The sequence below is a fragment of the Pogoniulus pusillus genome, chromosome 23 (genome assembly GCF_015220805.1).
Source record: "Pogoniulus pusillus isolate bPogPus1 chromosome 23, bPogPus1.pri, whole genome shotgun sequence".
NCBI lineage: Eukaryota > Metazoa > Chordata > Aves > Piciformes > Lybiidae > Pogoniulus > Pogoniulus pusillus.
In genome coordinates this window covers 16,701,754-16,717,224 of record NC_087286.1, presented here as the reverse complement: position 1 = coordinate 16,717,224, position 15,471 = coordinate 16,701,754, and the positions used below count along the sequence as shown (strand labels likewise).

General features: G+C 48.1%; 1 protein-coding gene across 11 annotated transcripts in view; it reads left to right on the top strand.

Moving 5' to 3' along the window:
* Positions 1–880: 880 nt before the first annotated feature.
* The window catches only part of MKX (mohawk homeobox), a 51,260-nt gene continuing 36,669 nt past the window's right edge, over positions 881–15,471 (top strand). For 3 of the 11 annotated variants that reach the window (XM_064162768.1, XM_064162769.1, XM_064162767.1), the window contains exons 1-5: positions 892–1,278; positions 1,775–2,022; positions 3,863–4,022; positions 12,077–12,230; positions 13,430–13,765. In XM_064162768.1, coding sequence (XP_064018838.1) covers positions 925–1,278; positions 1,775–2,022; positions 3,863–4,022; positions 12,077–12,230; positions 13,430–13,765 — 1,252 coding nt within the window. In that variant the 5' untranslated portion in view covers positions 892–924. Of the gene's footprint in view, positions 1,279–1,405; positions 1,520–1,774; positions 2,023–3,862; positions 4,023–12,076; positions 12,231–13,429; positions 13,766–14,900; positions 15,456–15,471 lie in introns of those variants that run through there. The other 8 variants (XM_064162764.1, XM_064162762.1, XM_064162763.1 and 5 more) reach the window with 8 other exon arrangements.

Here is a 15,471-nt window from a genome sequence, read left to right as displayed (position 1 = left end):
CCAAGGCGTGTGACGGTGACGTCGCAGAAAGTGCCCGTGACGTCACGCGCCCGTGACACCGGGGTGCGGAGAGAAGAGCAGGTCGCGGTTTTCACCCCACGGCGGAGCACAAATGGTGCCGCAGAGCCCGAGAGTGGGATGCGACAGGTGGGCGGGGGTGTGCGGCGGCAGGAGCCTCCGCCGTGCACCGCTGCACCGCTGCGGACTGGAGCGGCCGCGCCCGCAGAAGGTACCTGCCGCCGCGGCTGCGGGGTCGGGAAGGCGGCAGCCCCCAGCCCCCGCCACGGAGAAACGAGTACCCGCTCCGCAGTGGCCGCTCTGGCCTCGGGATACGGGAGAGGACGAAACCAGGGTGATGGAGAGAGGAGGGGGCAAAGCTGGTAGCGGCTATGCAGACTCGAGTCCTTTGCGAGTGATGCTAGAGGGCACAAGTACAGGGACAGGGAGCCCACGGGGAAACGAGATACCACACGGAGGGGGTGTGGACGCGGAAGGAGCGCGCATGGTGGAGTCCGTGGCGGCAAACGTCCCGCCGGGCCCGCGGGCACAGACGGCTGCTGCCCGCTCAGCCGCGGCGGCCCAATAACATCTGAATTACATCCTTGTAAATATTGACTGTGGCCATCTTCTTCGTTTCTGCTCACAATAACCCAAATGTTAAGCCCAGCGGAGCCGGTGCCGGGCTGCTGCAGCACAAGGCGGCGGTGAGGTACGGGACGTGTAAGGCGTCGAGGCCGGGGGGCTCGGGGGCTCCCGCAGACCTTGCTAGCGACTGAGCATCGTATTTCCTCCTGAGCGTGCCGAGGATGCTGAAGGGAGCGGGACATCTCCCGGCTTGGGCTGCGGTCTAGTTTATAATCCTGACAAGCCCTTCCCTCCCTCCCCCCACCCCCTTACGGAAGGGGGAAGACGCTAGAGACGAAGATGCTGGCTTCATTAAACGCCGGTACTAATGAGCGGCGGAGGGATGCAGCTGTCAGCACGCCCGCTGCCACTCGGCCCTGCTCTGCGCCCCCGACCAAAAATACTCCCATGGGCATCGTGACCACAGACAGTGTCCTACGCCGCGTTTCCCGGGCCCCTGCCCGCCCCCTGAACACCGGAGGCTGCCCAGCCGTGCGCTGCCGGCCCCTCGGCTGCCCCTCGCCGAGTTCCTACCGCCCCTCCACGCACCGCCTCCCGACGCCACGCTGCCCGGGCGGGGCCCGTGCCCTTGCTGGGGTCCCCTCGCCGGCGGTGCCCCCCCGCCAGGGGAGGGGGAGCGGAGGTCTTGACAGTGTGAGTGACTGCGCGGCGGCTGTGCCTCCGGGTGCCAGCTCCGCGCATTTGGTGGTCGTTAAAAACAGTTTGTTTCCCTCCCCGCCTGGGGAGGGGGAAAGGGAAAATCATTCCGGGGGAGGGGGGGGGGGGGGGGGAAGGAGAGAGGGAGCGCGAGAGAGACGCACCAAACGCAACGGAAACCCCGCGCTCCTAACTATTGCGACACGGAGCGAGGAGCGCGGCGGAGGCTGGCGGCGAGGTGCGAGGGGAGCGGGCCGAGGGACCGTGGGAGCAGGCTGGGCCGCCGGAGCGGACCCCAGGGTGGGGATGGGAGGGGGGGGGAGTAGGGCCGTGGGAGGGGCGGGCTGTTTCTCACACACACACACCCCCCCGCTGGTGGGCAGGCGGCGCCCGGTGCCTTCGCGCTGCCCCCCCCCACCCCCGCGCCGGTCTCGCCGGGCGGGTCTCGGCGTTTCGGCGCGGCTGCCCGGTGACCGCTGCCGCCTCCCTGCAGCTCAGAGCGAGCCCCCGCACCTCGGAGCCGGCGGCCAGCCTGACGGCGGCCCCCAGCCCCCCCACCATGAACACCATCGTCTTCAGCAAGCTCAGCGGCCAGGTGCTTTTCGAGGAGGACGCCAAGGAGAGGGAGCGGAGCGGACGGCCCTACATGGGGGTGGTTGAAGGGCCGCACCACGCCGAGGTGCTTCTCCCCGACAGTCCGTCCATCAAGGAGAGCCTCAGCCTGCGCAACCGGCGGACGGGGTATGCCGTGCGCTCGTCTCCGCGCCGCGCACCGGCTCCGCGGGCCGGCCCCTGCGTGCCTTTGCTGGCGCTCCCGGCCGCCGCGGAGCCGGTTTCGAGTTTCGAGATGGGTCCTGCCCCGCGCCCCCGGGTCCATACTCTGGGATTTTCATTGCACGGTTACGGTGGGAAAATCCGGTAATAGGTGATACAGAGGTATCAGAGTGAGCTGGAATGTGCCGGGCAGACCGCTCCTGTCCGGCGGCGTTTGACCTCCCCTTCTCTACCGGGCAAAAACGTCTCGGGGTTCGTGCGGTTTATATGGTCGAGCGCTTCATTTAATTAAAGGTCCCAGAACAAAAGCGGACGGTGGAACGGGTGAAACTTGAGGGACGGAGCGGCCGCAGAGCCGACCTCGCCGGCGGTGCTTGGGCGGGCAGGGCTGAAAGCGTCCGGGCACTGCACGGAGCCAGCACTTGTTCCGCCGTCCCCTGTGGTTTGCCGCTCGCTGAGCGAGAGGATGGGAAGGAGCTGCTTTGTCAGTGCGTTCCTTAGGATGGGATTTAAACGGAAGGAGCGCGATGCCAGCGAAGGGCTGGGCAGGGCGATGTTAGGATCTGTTTTGCTAAAAAGCCGGCTGAGGTTGTGCCTTTTGCGACTGTTTTGGTTTGGTTGGCGGTTTTTGTTTGGTTTTTTTGCGTTGTTAGTTTGGTTGGCGTTTTTGTGCTGAAAGAGGTGAAATGGATGATGAGAGGATGTGTTAGCTCGGGCGCGTTCTCAGCCGTAGTTGAGACGGATGAAGTGGGAGCGCAGCTTGACTAAAACTAAGAAACACTGTCAGGAGTCACCGACACAGAAATCGCGGGGAGCTGGTTTTACTGCCGAATTTCCACCTTAGTGATTGCATCAGCTCATACTTGTAGCAGTGGTGCCGGTTGGCTGGTAGAAGGTCATGTTTCATTCGAATGTCATTAGCGGCGGTCGCGGCGGAGCTGGGCTGCGGAGGCAGCCCTGTACGAGGCAGCTCCCGCAGCCGCTCGGCCTCGCTGGGCTCAGCTCTGCTCGGCCCGGCTCGGCATGGCTCCCTGGCGCCCCCTGCTGCCGACGGTGGGAGCCGCCGGCTCCGGACCGCCTCTGGATTTTGTTTCCCACCCCCCGTGCTTTTCTCACTCGCTTTTTGTTTTCGAACATGTTTTACAAAGAAATACTTTTCCCCTCTTATTATTTATCACCGGGACCTGAGTTTCATTACTCGCGGTCACCTTTTTTTTCTCCCTGTGAGGCCCGGGTCTTCGGGGGCGGTTTCGCGCAGAGAAATGACCAGGAGGTGCTCGATGCCAAGCTCGAATATAACTGGCAAATAAGCTGGGGGTCAGGCTCGGTTGTCCGCTTTCTCATGGCTATCTGCGCTGCGGTGCATGACCGGGGCCGTGCGAGGCGGCCCCTGGGCTCTCCGAAAAGCCCCGCTGCACGCCCGACCGTACACCGGGTAGATACCAAGTGATGAAGGCATCGGGATCATCAAACTCCGCACCGACGGAGCTCTGACTCCGCTGAAACGCCAGCGGCGGAGCCAGCCGGGCCCGCAGCATCATCGCGTCCATCGGCCCCGAGCCCTCCCCCTCAGGGTGCTCCACCTGGAATCCGGAGCAGCTGCGGGTCCGGAAGCATGCTTGCGGCCACGGAAGGTGCCCGAGTATCCCCCGCGCAGGGTCAGAGCCGAGCAGGTCACCGACCTGGTTTCCTTCTGGGGCAGTGCGTGCATCCTTGCGCAGTGGGGCTCGACGCCGTGCCTGGGGGCGGGGTGGAGGGTCCCGGGCCGGTGTCAGCCGTGGCTCTCAGCGTCCCTTCTCCGCGGCAGGGCGCGGCAGAACGGCGGGAAGGTGCGGCACAAGCGGCAGGCGCTGCAGGACATGGCGCGGCCGCTCAAGCAGTGGCTCTACAAGCACCGCGACAACCCCTACCCCACCAAGACCGAGAAGATTCTGCTGGCCCTCGGCTCTCAGATGACCCTGGTGCAGGTAAGGGAACCTCCTACCCCCACCTCCGGCAGCTGCTTCGGGTGCGGGTGACAGGGATATAAGCCACAGCCCTTCTGTTAGCCAAGTAAGAGTCAGTGCTGGGTACCAGTGCATCCAGCAAGGCCAAAGGTCCTGCACACGTCTTCCCCTCGGCTTTCCCCAGGGCTCCTCCTCCAACAGAACTGTGCCCCCCAGACAGGAATTCCCACATCTGGCTGTCTTGATTGGGGAGGTGCTAAAGACAACCGGCAAAAGATGTGCACTTTCCCCTGTCTAGGAAAAAATGCTCTCATCCTTTCATTCATAAATACAATGGAAATGCTTTTGCTTGGTCTTTGAAAATCCTTTCGGTAAAAAACCCAACAAATCAGTAATGGGAGATTTCAGCACAGAATAGGAATTGAGGATGTTGTAAGGAGCTGTTCTTTTCCCTTTTGAAAATGGGTTGAAATGAGAACATTTCTATTGTTCTGGCAATAATCATCACCTGTTGCACAGCCCTTAGCATTGCTGTATTCACTGCATGTAGTGGCTCAGCATGTAGAGACTGCCTCACAGTCTTGCAGGAGTCATCATTATAGCGTAATTAAGCCTGGGGAGTAATTGTTCTGCTTGCAGGTAAAACTCCCCTGAAATGACTGGCTGCTTTGTTGCAGTGTGAGGTAGAAAACTGGCTGCAGGTGTTTATAAATCTCAGTTCTTTGTTCTCTTTGCCATCTGGCACTCTGTCACAGTGTGTGGTTAAATGCTGCTGGTTGCTGAGTGATGCTATCTCAGGACTGGATGCTGCAGAGATTTATGTATTGTGAATAATCTAATTTCCTTAGCGCAAGCTACTGCTAGGTGCAGAAAATGAAGCACAGGTGTTTGTAGGATTGGGTCTGCAGAGCTCTGCCTAACACAGCATGTGTCACTTTGCAAAGGACATGAAGATTTCAAAATAACATGAATTATGAGGAAAAGAAGCTGGTAATAGAGCATTAATGTTTTGAATGCTCCTTCAGAAAAGCCTGTGCTTTGAACTTCAATGCTAGTAATGGGGAAATGGGAAACTTTTACACTGTAGTACCTCACCGTGAAACTATTGCAGTAGAAAAAAAACCAGCATAGCTCTGACAAAAATAATATTAATGTCTCAGAAAATGCCAGTTAACAGCTGGGAGAGACAGTTAAAACAACTTCTCTTGCTTTTAAAAAGTGCTCATGAAAGCTTTGCTCAGACTTTTAAAAATAGGATTACACAAACACTGTCCATTCAGTGCCACAGTGCAATAGGAGCAGGTTATTGGATTGTAGCTTTTAGAATATTCTTCCTTTTTTTTTTTTTTTTTTTTTTTTTTTTTGTTAGATTTAGAGTTTACATCCAGAATCCATGGATGGATGTCCCAAGTTGGGAGACTTTCACATTAATGACATCTTAGGGAGTTCTTTTATAAATGCCTTGGAGCAAATAGACAAGGGGGAAATGGGGTGGGGTGTGGTAGTATTTCTCTTGTGGCAGCTTTGATAAAGCCTGATGGGGAAATGCTGTGTTAGTCTCTATAAGTGTCAAGTGAGCCGTTGGTGCTACTCCACAGAGTTTTACAGTCTGTGTAAGGTGTAGAATAAAGTTAAAAAGAATCACTGAGAACTGCATTTATCTCTGTTAGACCACAGCGACTTGAGGGCATTTACGCTGAAGCTGACTTTGAGCAGCCTTCTTTCTTTGAACTGTAATATTTGAAAGAGCTGTACAAAACCAGCACATCTATCTTCACTGAGAAGCATACCATCAGAAAGAAACCCCAGATGCTTCTTCCATCATTTGGGTGCAGTGCTTTTGTAATCCAGGAACGCGATAGCATCTGTATGAGAGGTAAATATGTATGTCGGGCAACAGGAGTAATTCCTGACCCTGAAAGAACAAAACAGCACACATCTCACATCTACTTTTTGGATGCCCAGAAAAAAAACAAGACTGTAATCCATATCAAAATTCTTGTTCTCTGAGAGAGAGAGAGAGAAAGTGCCAGGCTATGATGTCAGTCACACTGGGTACATCTGAAACAGTTTCCTCCAATGTGGTACTCTTTCATCTGAGCAGTACCAAGAACAGGCTTGGGACTAGGCTTTGGTATCTATTGGAAAGCTTTACTTCTGCCCCAGGAGGGGCACTTTGTTTGCAGGATCATGAACCAAGGTCTCCTGTGATGGCTTGTCTAATCTAGACATGGTTGGAGAACCAGGAATTGATGTATCATGCTTTCTCTGGGTTTGCTGACCTGTCTATTTCCTGCTCTCCCCTTTCTTGCTGCTGTCTCATACTGTGTGCTCTTGATGGGAAGGTACACTTGCCCCTACAGCATTCCACTCCTCTGTCGGCTGTTGTCTGCTGATGTTACTTATTCCCAGTGTTGACACCTTGTCGTTGGGAGCCCTTACACCTCATTGTTGGAAGCCCTTTGAGCTTTTGCCAGAATGCCAGGTAGGGAATGAATGGTTGGAGTTTTTTGGCTTTCACCTGTCAACCTTGGAAAAGGTCATCAGCTTCAGCAGCTGCCAGAAAGGTGATGTTGGTCACAGGTGTGGAGGGTTGAGATTACCCTCCGAGTAAGTTTACCAGACCAGCTCAGATGGCTTAGAAGCAAATGCTGATAACGTAGCTGTGCTATCCCCATGTGCTTTCCTTTATCTAATGAACTTTATACCAGTGTGTACCATTTAACCTAAGGAGCTTTTGCATGGCACAGTCCTGTGTGAGACAAGGAGGTGAACATTCAGCCCTGTTTTCTACTTACTAGGCCAGTACCTACATTTCACATCTTCCACAATTTTATTTTCATTAGTTTTGCTATCACCCACTTGGCTGATTGCAAATGAATTTATTCCACTTCACTAGTACTGTGGCCTAACCCTGAGTTCCTGAGTGCAGTGATGGGACAGCAGCAGGGGCTGTTCCAGCTGTATGTTCAACAGCACTGCAGAAGGAAAATCAGACTCTGTCAAGGAGGTAGGACTTTGCAGGAATCATAAATCATCTTGTTTCTTAATAAGTAATAGCAAAATCTGGGGCACATTCTGTGTAGAGCTATTCCTGGGCATACCAAGAAGGTCTTCAGCAGTCCTCAAAGCAAATGTTATTGCAGCTTTTGGTCCAGCAGCCCAAAATTTTCTACTTGCCAAAGCAGGGAACTAAAAAAAGTAATGTATATTGAAAAAGTCTGTTAATGTTTTACTCCAATTAGAGTCTTAATTCAAAATCCAATCATTTGTCCTACTAATATGCTATTAATGTACTACACTTTCACTTGCTTGATTTATTTTATATTTTAGCTTAGATGTTCTTGTGAAATAAGAAAGAAAAATGGCTGTATAGTCCATCCAGAAAGAAATATGAATGGCTGTATGGTTGAAGAGACTTTTTTGTAATACTAATGTATTGCTTATGTGCTGCTACAGATTTAATAGTATCCAGATTCCTAAAGGCGTATCTGTGTTACTGGAGGAGGAGAAGCGCTTGATTTCTGTTCCCTTTCTGAAGCTTTGGCCACTTTTAAGCAGTGAGACAGAACAAATTACAGTAAAATTGAAGAGTCTCTGCAAAATCAAAGCCAGAAGGTCAATATTTCATGCTGCTGATACCTGGTGCTCTTTGGGAATGGCTCAGCTGCTGTAAAATATGAGTGCTGCAAAGCACATCTATTCTCGCTCTCCTTGCATTTTGTCTCTTTACTTCATGCAGAATGTCATGATTGTTACTGTATGAGAGTAGTGAGTTTCATCCTGCACTTTCTCGAGATACTTATTTCTTTGGGAGCTTTCTGAGACAAAGATTTTCCCCTTGCCTTGTATGTAAGTCATCATTTTGTTCTTTGATTTTTGGAGGTCGCAGTAGTGCAGCTCAGGACCGTGGCAAAGGATGGATGGCTTTTGGCAGTTCTAGATGTTTCTTTTTCTAATAGCTTCAGTAAGTGTGGTGCAAACAGGCACTTGCAGTGAGTGGGACCTACAGCAGTAGGCATGTGACTATTTAAAGACCACACGGGTGCACAAGGTAAAGGAGCCAGAACGGCCTGTAGTAACCCAGGTGGTGGCTGGAGGTCAGGGTGAGCTGTCTGATACAGCCAGTGGCCATGCAGCCTCTTCAGTTCACACACTTGGAGGCTGTCCAAGACTGGAAGGGGAGAGATGTTAAATCTCTTCATGTCTTAGGTTCAGGATTTTACTAGTAACATACATCAGTGCCCAAGAGCAGGAAACCAACCACCCAGAGATACCACTCTATAGACCTAACCTAAGTATCTCTTCAGTGGATTTGCCTAACTTTCCTTCAGCTTTAATGGGCCTTGTTGTAATTGCATTTGGGTTAAGAGTTTCTATAGTGAATTTGCTGCTTTGTGCTTCAGCAGAAAGCTGCTCTTGTAAATGCTGACTTTAGGTTCTTTCATAATGATCAAGTACTACTATTTCCCCCTCTCATAGCAGAAGACTTAAAATATGACTCATCTTTTCATATTGATATGAAGCAAAGCGTTGGCATGGGAAGAATGAGCCCAAAATAAACCAAGAGTCCCGTGCAAAAATCACTCCTGCTATATTTAATTGCTTTTATGTATGAGTCACACTAATACTACCCTGTCTTTCTTTTCTGTACATGGCACTTCACTGATGAAATATTTCACTATGTAATGAAATGGAGCATAATGAAACCTTTCTCTTGAGAGGTTAGAAAGCTGTCAGTTTTGTAAGATGCTGCAATAACTGCTGTAATATTCACTGGGACCCTGGATGGATCCATCCCTATCATTACATACTTGATTTCAGAGTTCTACTAAATCACACAGCAGGCAGGTGACTGCTGCTTCAGCTGAGCAGTCTGCAGTCAGATTGTTAGCAGTGTTGGAAAGCGGATGGATTCCAGCACACCCTTTCTGGTTTACTATAATGATTGCTGTGACAATATGATTAATATAAGTAGGTAGCCCTGGAAGAGAATGAAAATTACTCCTCTCTGTCAGCTACAGTTTGGTCTTCTAAACTAAGTGGTTTGTGAAGTTATATGTTTGGCACCTGAGTGCTGATCCAGGGCTCGCTATATTTTTGGTGGAACCCTGTTGTATGTAAGCATGATGTTAAGGAAAATCAAAGTGACAGGTCTAAGATGCTGCTGCTGAGTTCTGGATGGAACTCTGCGCAGTTTTGGTTTTCCTTTATGCATATAGTTGTGGCTTTTTTCCTCATCATCACCCTAGATTGATTATTGATCCAGAGTAATTGGCAATTCTGTGCAATTTGTAAAACCTTAGCTGCAAAAGACAAATGGCAAAACTGGAGCCAAAATCCAACACTGAGACCTACAGTTTGGCTCTCTAGTAGGTGGGGTGTAGCATGTATTGATAGAACACGTGTTAACTTGCTTCTCAGGTTGACTTAAATGAACTGGTATGATCCTCCCCAGGTCAGAATATGACTGCAGTAGTCTCTGGCTTCCTCTGTGTGCACTTTCACAACCCAAAGATGTGAGTGTGGCTATAGACTCCCAACATTCTTTACATTCTCCTGTGCAAATATTGCTGCTCTGCCTCCTTCTGGCAGAGGTCCCTGTCAAAATGTAATTACTCCTGCAAGGAGTAGATAGCATTTTAAAGACCTGATTTATCATTAAACAAATATTGTTAGAGTGTAGGTAGCTTTCCTCTGCTCTTGCTCATAGTGAGGTTATGGTAAGGCCACTCTGTCAGTATCAGTATTTCCTATTTTATATATTTTCCAGTTAGAGTAAAATCAAAGCCAGCCTTTTCTCAGGTGTGTTTCCATTCTAAGCCACTCCAAGTACACTTGTCCCATTGGTGATTTCATTAGCACTGCTGGCACAGAAGACCCTTTTGCTCCTTTGGTGTCTCAGGCACTGTGAAATCCTTCTGTTTGAGCCTGACTTTTTGGTCACCCTGCAATTTAGAAGGATCCAATGTGTCTCAAACTCTAGAAAGTGTTCTGCACCTGAGAAGGAAAACAGACTCCACACGAGATGACTACTAAACATCTTCCCTGTTTTTGCAGAATTTCCAAACCAGAAAGAGTTTTTAAAAGCTACTGCTCTGTAAAGCAAATGGTTGATGTCTGCAATGACTCCAAGATGTTGCATTTGTGTGAGACTTTCCTGATATCCACTGCCTGCCAGAGTGCTGAAAAAGCACGAGGGAGAATTTAGGCTTTTATATAACCAAATTCAGAATGGCTTTTTCTCACCTACAGCCTTACTGCAGCCTACATAAATGTCAAAGGCAAATCAGTGAATATCAGCTGTTTTAATTTAGAACGTTTAGTAACACACCAAAGGCTCATATTGAAAGTTCAAAGCAACTTTAAAATTAATAAAGTGTTAAAAAAAAACCAAAACATTGAGTATTTAATTAAATACTCATTTTATAGAGTATTTAATAAACTTCAATTGAAACCTTATTAATAATGATAAGCATCTGCTAACACTTATGAAGCGTAGAAAGCCTGAACCTGTCTTCTTGTCTGAGGTTCTTGCTCTGCTCTGTGATAGTTTTGTGGACTCCTGTTCACATTTCCATAGTTTGCCACTTTCTTAAGGCGCACCTAGAACTTGGGGAAAGCCTGAGGGTTAGATTTGTTTCTAGGTGATCTGCATCACTGTTTCTAGGCAATCTGCATCCCTTTGAAAGCAAAGCATACTTAGAACTCAGGAAAAACCTGTGGGTTAGATTTGTTTCTAGGTGATCTGCATCACTGTTTCAAGGTGAAACATACCTAGAACTCAGGAAAAGCCTGTGGGTTAGATTTGTTTCTAGGTGATCTGCATCACTGTTTCTAGGTGATCTGCATCAGTTTCAAAGCAAAGCATATCTAGAACTTGGGAAAGGCCTGTGGGTTAGGTTTGTTTCTAGGTGATCTGCATCACTGTTTCTAGGTGATCTGCATCACTGTTTCAAGGTGAAACATACCTAGAACTTGGGAAAAGCCTGTGGGTTAGATTTGTTTCTATGTGATCTGCATCACTGTTTCTAGCTGATCTGCATAACTTTCAAAGCAAAGCATACCTAGAACTTGGGAAAAGCCTGTGGGTTAGATTTGTTTTGAGGTGATCTGCATCACTGTTTTGAGGTGATCTGCATCACTGTTTTGAGGTGATCTGCATCACTGTTTCGAGGTGATCTGCATCACTGTTTCGAGGTGATCTGCATCACTGTTTTGAGGTGATCTGCATCACTGTTTTGAGGTGATCTGCATCACTGTTTTGAGGTGATCTGCATCACTGTTTTGAGGTGATCTGCATCACTGTTTTGAGGTGATCTGCATCACTGTTTTGAGGTGATCTGCATCACTGTTTTGAGGTGATCTGCATCACTGTTTCGAGGTGATCTGCATCACTGTTTTGAGGTGATCTGCATCACTGTTTCGAGGTGATCTGCATCACTGTTTCGAGGTGATCTGCATCACTGTTTCGAGGTGATCTGCATCACTGTTTCGAGGTGATCTGCATCACTGTTTCGAGGTGATCTGCATCACTGTTTCGAGGTGATCTGCATCACTGTTTCGAGGTGATCTGCATCAATTTCAAAGCAAAGCATATCTAGAACTTGGGAAAAGCCTGTGGGTTAGATTTGTTTCTAGGTGATCCGCATCACTGTTTCTAGGTGATCTACATCACTTTCAAAGCAAAGCATATCTAGAACTTGGGAAAAGCTTGTGGGTTAGATTTGTTTCTAGGTGATCTGCATCACTGTTTCTAGGTGATCTGCATCACTTTCAAAGCAAAGCATACCTAGAACTCAGGAAAGGCCTGTGTGTTAGGTTTGTTTCTAGGTGATCTGCATCACTTTCAAAGCAAAGCATACCTAGAACTCAGGAAAGGCCTGTGTGTTAGATTTGTTTCTAGGTGATCTGCATCACTTTCAAAGCAAAGCATATCTAGAACTCGGGAAAAGCCTGTGGGTTAGATTTGTTTCTAGGTGATCTGCATCACTGTTTCTGGGTGATCTGCATCACTGTTTGTAGGTGATCTGCATGCCTTTCAAAGCGGAGCTAACGCATTAATTTGCACGCAGGTATCAAACTGGTTTGCCAATGCAAGACGTCGGCTGAAGAACACTGTCAGGCAACCAGATCTCAGCTGGGCTTTACGAATAAAACTGTACAACAAGTATGTTCAAGGAAATGCTGAACGACTCAGCGTGAGCAGCGATGACTCATGCTCTGAAGGTTTGTTGGTGCTCCTTTTATCAGTTTGAAACCACGGAAAATATATCCAGGAAGTATCAGATACCCTCTTAGCTCTGACTTTTCTCACAAAACGCCCTCGGTGGATCTTTCTTTACTTTTTGTCAATTAGGGTTGACTTATTTTAACTACCAACTCAGCCTTGCAAAGTGGAGTTGTGTGTGTTAATCAGGGTCACAGGCTGGTTGTGTGCTGTTTGCCTGTTTCATGTAATATTGCTACTAGAAGTGTAATTGGTAGTTCATTAGATTCTATAAGCCCTGTTTAATCTTTCTTAAAGGAGGGGGGAAAAATACATTTGTTGGCTTAAGGAAATTAGAAATCTCTGGACTGTTAATTTCCTTGATGGAAGGGCTGTAGCAAGAAGACTTAAATGTTTTATACCATTCAGAATAGCCAAATTTCAACTTAGGATAGTAAGAATTCAGCTTGTTCACACAGACTTTTAAATGTTTATCATTGATTTAGGACACAGGGATGATTAGGAGCACCTCTGCTATGAGGACAGGCTGAAAGAGTTGGGGCTGTTCAGTCTGGTGAAGAGAAGGCTCCAAAGTGACCTTCTTGTGGGCTTTCAATATCTGGAGGGGACCTACAAAAAGGCTGGGGAGGGACTTTTTAGGCTCTCAGGTAGTGACAGGACTATGGGGAATGGAGCAAAGCTGGAGGTGGGGAGAGTCAGACTGGCCATGAAGAGGAGGTTGTTCAGCATGAGAGTGGTGAGAGCCTGGAATGGGTTGCCCAGGGAGGTGGCTGAGGCCCCATCCCTGGAGGTGTTTAAGGCCAGGCTGGATGAGGCTCTGGCCAGCCTGATCTAGGGTAGGGTGTCCCTGCCTATGTCAAGGGGACTGGAACTGGCTGATCCTTGTAGTCCCTTCCAACCCTGACTGATTCTATGACACTTAACAGATTTTTTTTTCCCTATCTGCCTTGTGTTGCTCGTGAAGAGATTAGACTCAGACTGTTTGCTACAGTTAATTAGTTTGGAATAGCTGGAACATCTGAGAATCCTGGGAGCTTCTACAATGTGTGAAGAGAAGCAAATGAAAACCACTGTCTAATGCAGAAGTCTAAAGTTATTATCTAGTTGTAGTTACAGCAATTTAAGACCTGTAGAGAAAGTCTCTTGTTAAACAGTAGGTGTTTGATGTGTCACTGTATCTTTGTTCTTTTGTTTTCAGATGGAGAAAATCCTCCAAGAAACCATATGAATGAAGGGGGATATAACAAACCAGTTCATCACACTGTGATTAAAACTGAAAATTCAGTAATAAAAACAGGAGTGAGACCAGAAACAAGTGCCAATGAGGATTATGTGTCACCCCCCAAATACAAAAGCAGCTTGTTGAATCGTTACCTGAATGACTCATTGAGACATGTCATGGCTACTAATGCAGCTATGATGGAAAAAACAAGGCAAAGGAATCACTCTGGTTCGTTTAGTTCCAATGAATTTGAGGAAGAGTTGGTGTCTCCATCATCATCAGAGACAGAAGGCAATTTTGTCTACCGGACAGGTAAGGGATCCTTTCTGCATCATTCCTAAAACAGCCAGCTTTGGTGGATGGTGTCACCTGAAATGTCTTGTGATTGTGCCTTCACTCATCAGAGTGAAGAACTCTTTCCCATGCTCTCATATTGAGAGTCAATAGCTCCCTATCTGTCCTTTGCCGTGAAAGTATATCACTCCTGTCCGTGCTTCCTTCCTATCCATGACAGTGGATATTCCTGTCCACTCTTGCAGTCCTGGGAGGAGTTCTGCCTGCAGCGTTGCAGGTAAATGCAGTTGTTGATCACTAATCAACTGGTTTGCTTTTTGAATGGAGCTATGGGGCTGATTTGTGAAATGACACATACAGACCATCTTTAGCAGGAGAAAAGTCTTTAGCGTTGCACTACAGTGAGGGATCAGAGGTGGACTGGAATACTGAGAGGAAGAAGAGGGTGTTACAATTTCCAGGTAGCTATTTGGGGCACTTTAATGAGCACGAGCCCTCCAGTGAGTGCATGTGAACACTTTCCTCTGCTGTACAGCATCTTTTCTGTCTCAGAGTGCCTTCTCTAGTGCGTGGTCCCTTGGTGCTCATACATCTCTTAGGAATACATGGGTTAGTTTACTTCGGTTTCTGCACTGCTCTCCAGACAGTGCAGTTAGTTAAAGAGCCACAGACTTGGCCATTAAGTATCTAGTCTTAATGTTTTTTTAAAGGATTACTTATTATTTTAATCTTATCAATAGAAACATAAAAGCATGATTTATACCATCTGCTGTTTTACCAGAGGAAGGCACATGGGACTGCCTGATTCATGCCAGTAAATTGCTGTAAATCAGGGAGAGATCAGGACTTGCTCAGGTCTCTGTGGGACAGGGGCTGCTGGAAGTTTCTTCTGTATTTCTTTGGAGACATAAGGCTTATCTTTGAAAAAAATGAAGTTTTGCAACCCAGGCTCTGGAGTCTTCACCAGTGTCTCAGCCCTGCAGCATCCCTTCACGTTGTGCTAGGGCTTTTCTTGGAGGTTTATTCTGCCAGGGACCACCCTGCAGGCAGAGTTACTTTTGAGGTGGATGAATATTGATGAAAGTACTGAAGGATTTTGCACTACACTACAGATTTAGATGTTGAACTGGATTCCCTTTGGCTTCTCTGGCAGGTAGCTTCAAGTGTCTCTCGCTTTTACAGCCTCTCAAGTTTGTGGCTTTTGCCCTCTTTCCTTGCCCATTTCATGAGATTTTGTTTGGTTTGGTTGTCCTGGTGGAGGGAGGCTACAAGGATTTCAGGAAGCTGATGGGGGTAGGAAGACACTGGTATGTGTAGGCTGTCAGAGATGGCCAGGTGGGAAGTGGGGTCCCTGTTGAGAAACAGGACTGAAGGGAGCAAGTGTAGTGCATGGACAATGAAAAAGTTTCAAAATGAGCTCTCTCTGTTCATTTAGCCTTTTTTGGTTTTGAGGGGTTGTTTTGTTGGGTGTTTTTTAAGGGGGGGCATGTGTGGGTTTTTTTTCCCCTTTTTCAACATACCAAATGTGTTTGGCCCACATTATGGATGTTTTGTCTGCCAAGTTTTATTTTTAAGTGAAAAGCTACTCAAGAACAGATGCAGCAGCTCAGCTATGTAAACTTCTGTATTTTCTGTACTTTTATGCCATAACTTAAAAATGGACACAATGACTTTTTTAAAAGTTGTCATAAATTTGCTACTGAAATAAGCTCTTCTTGCCAAGT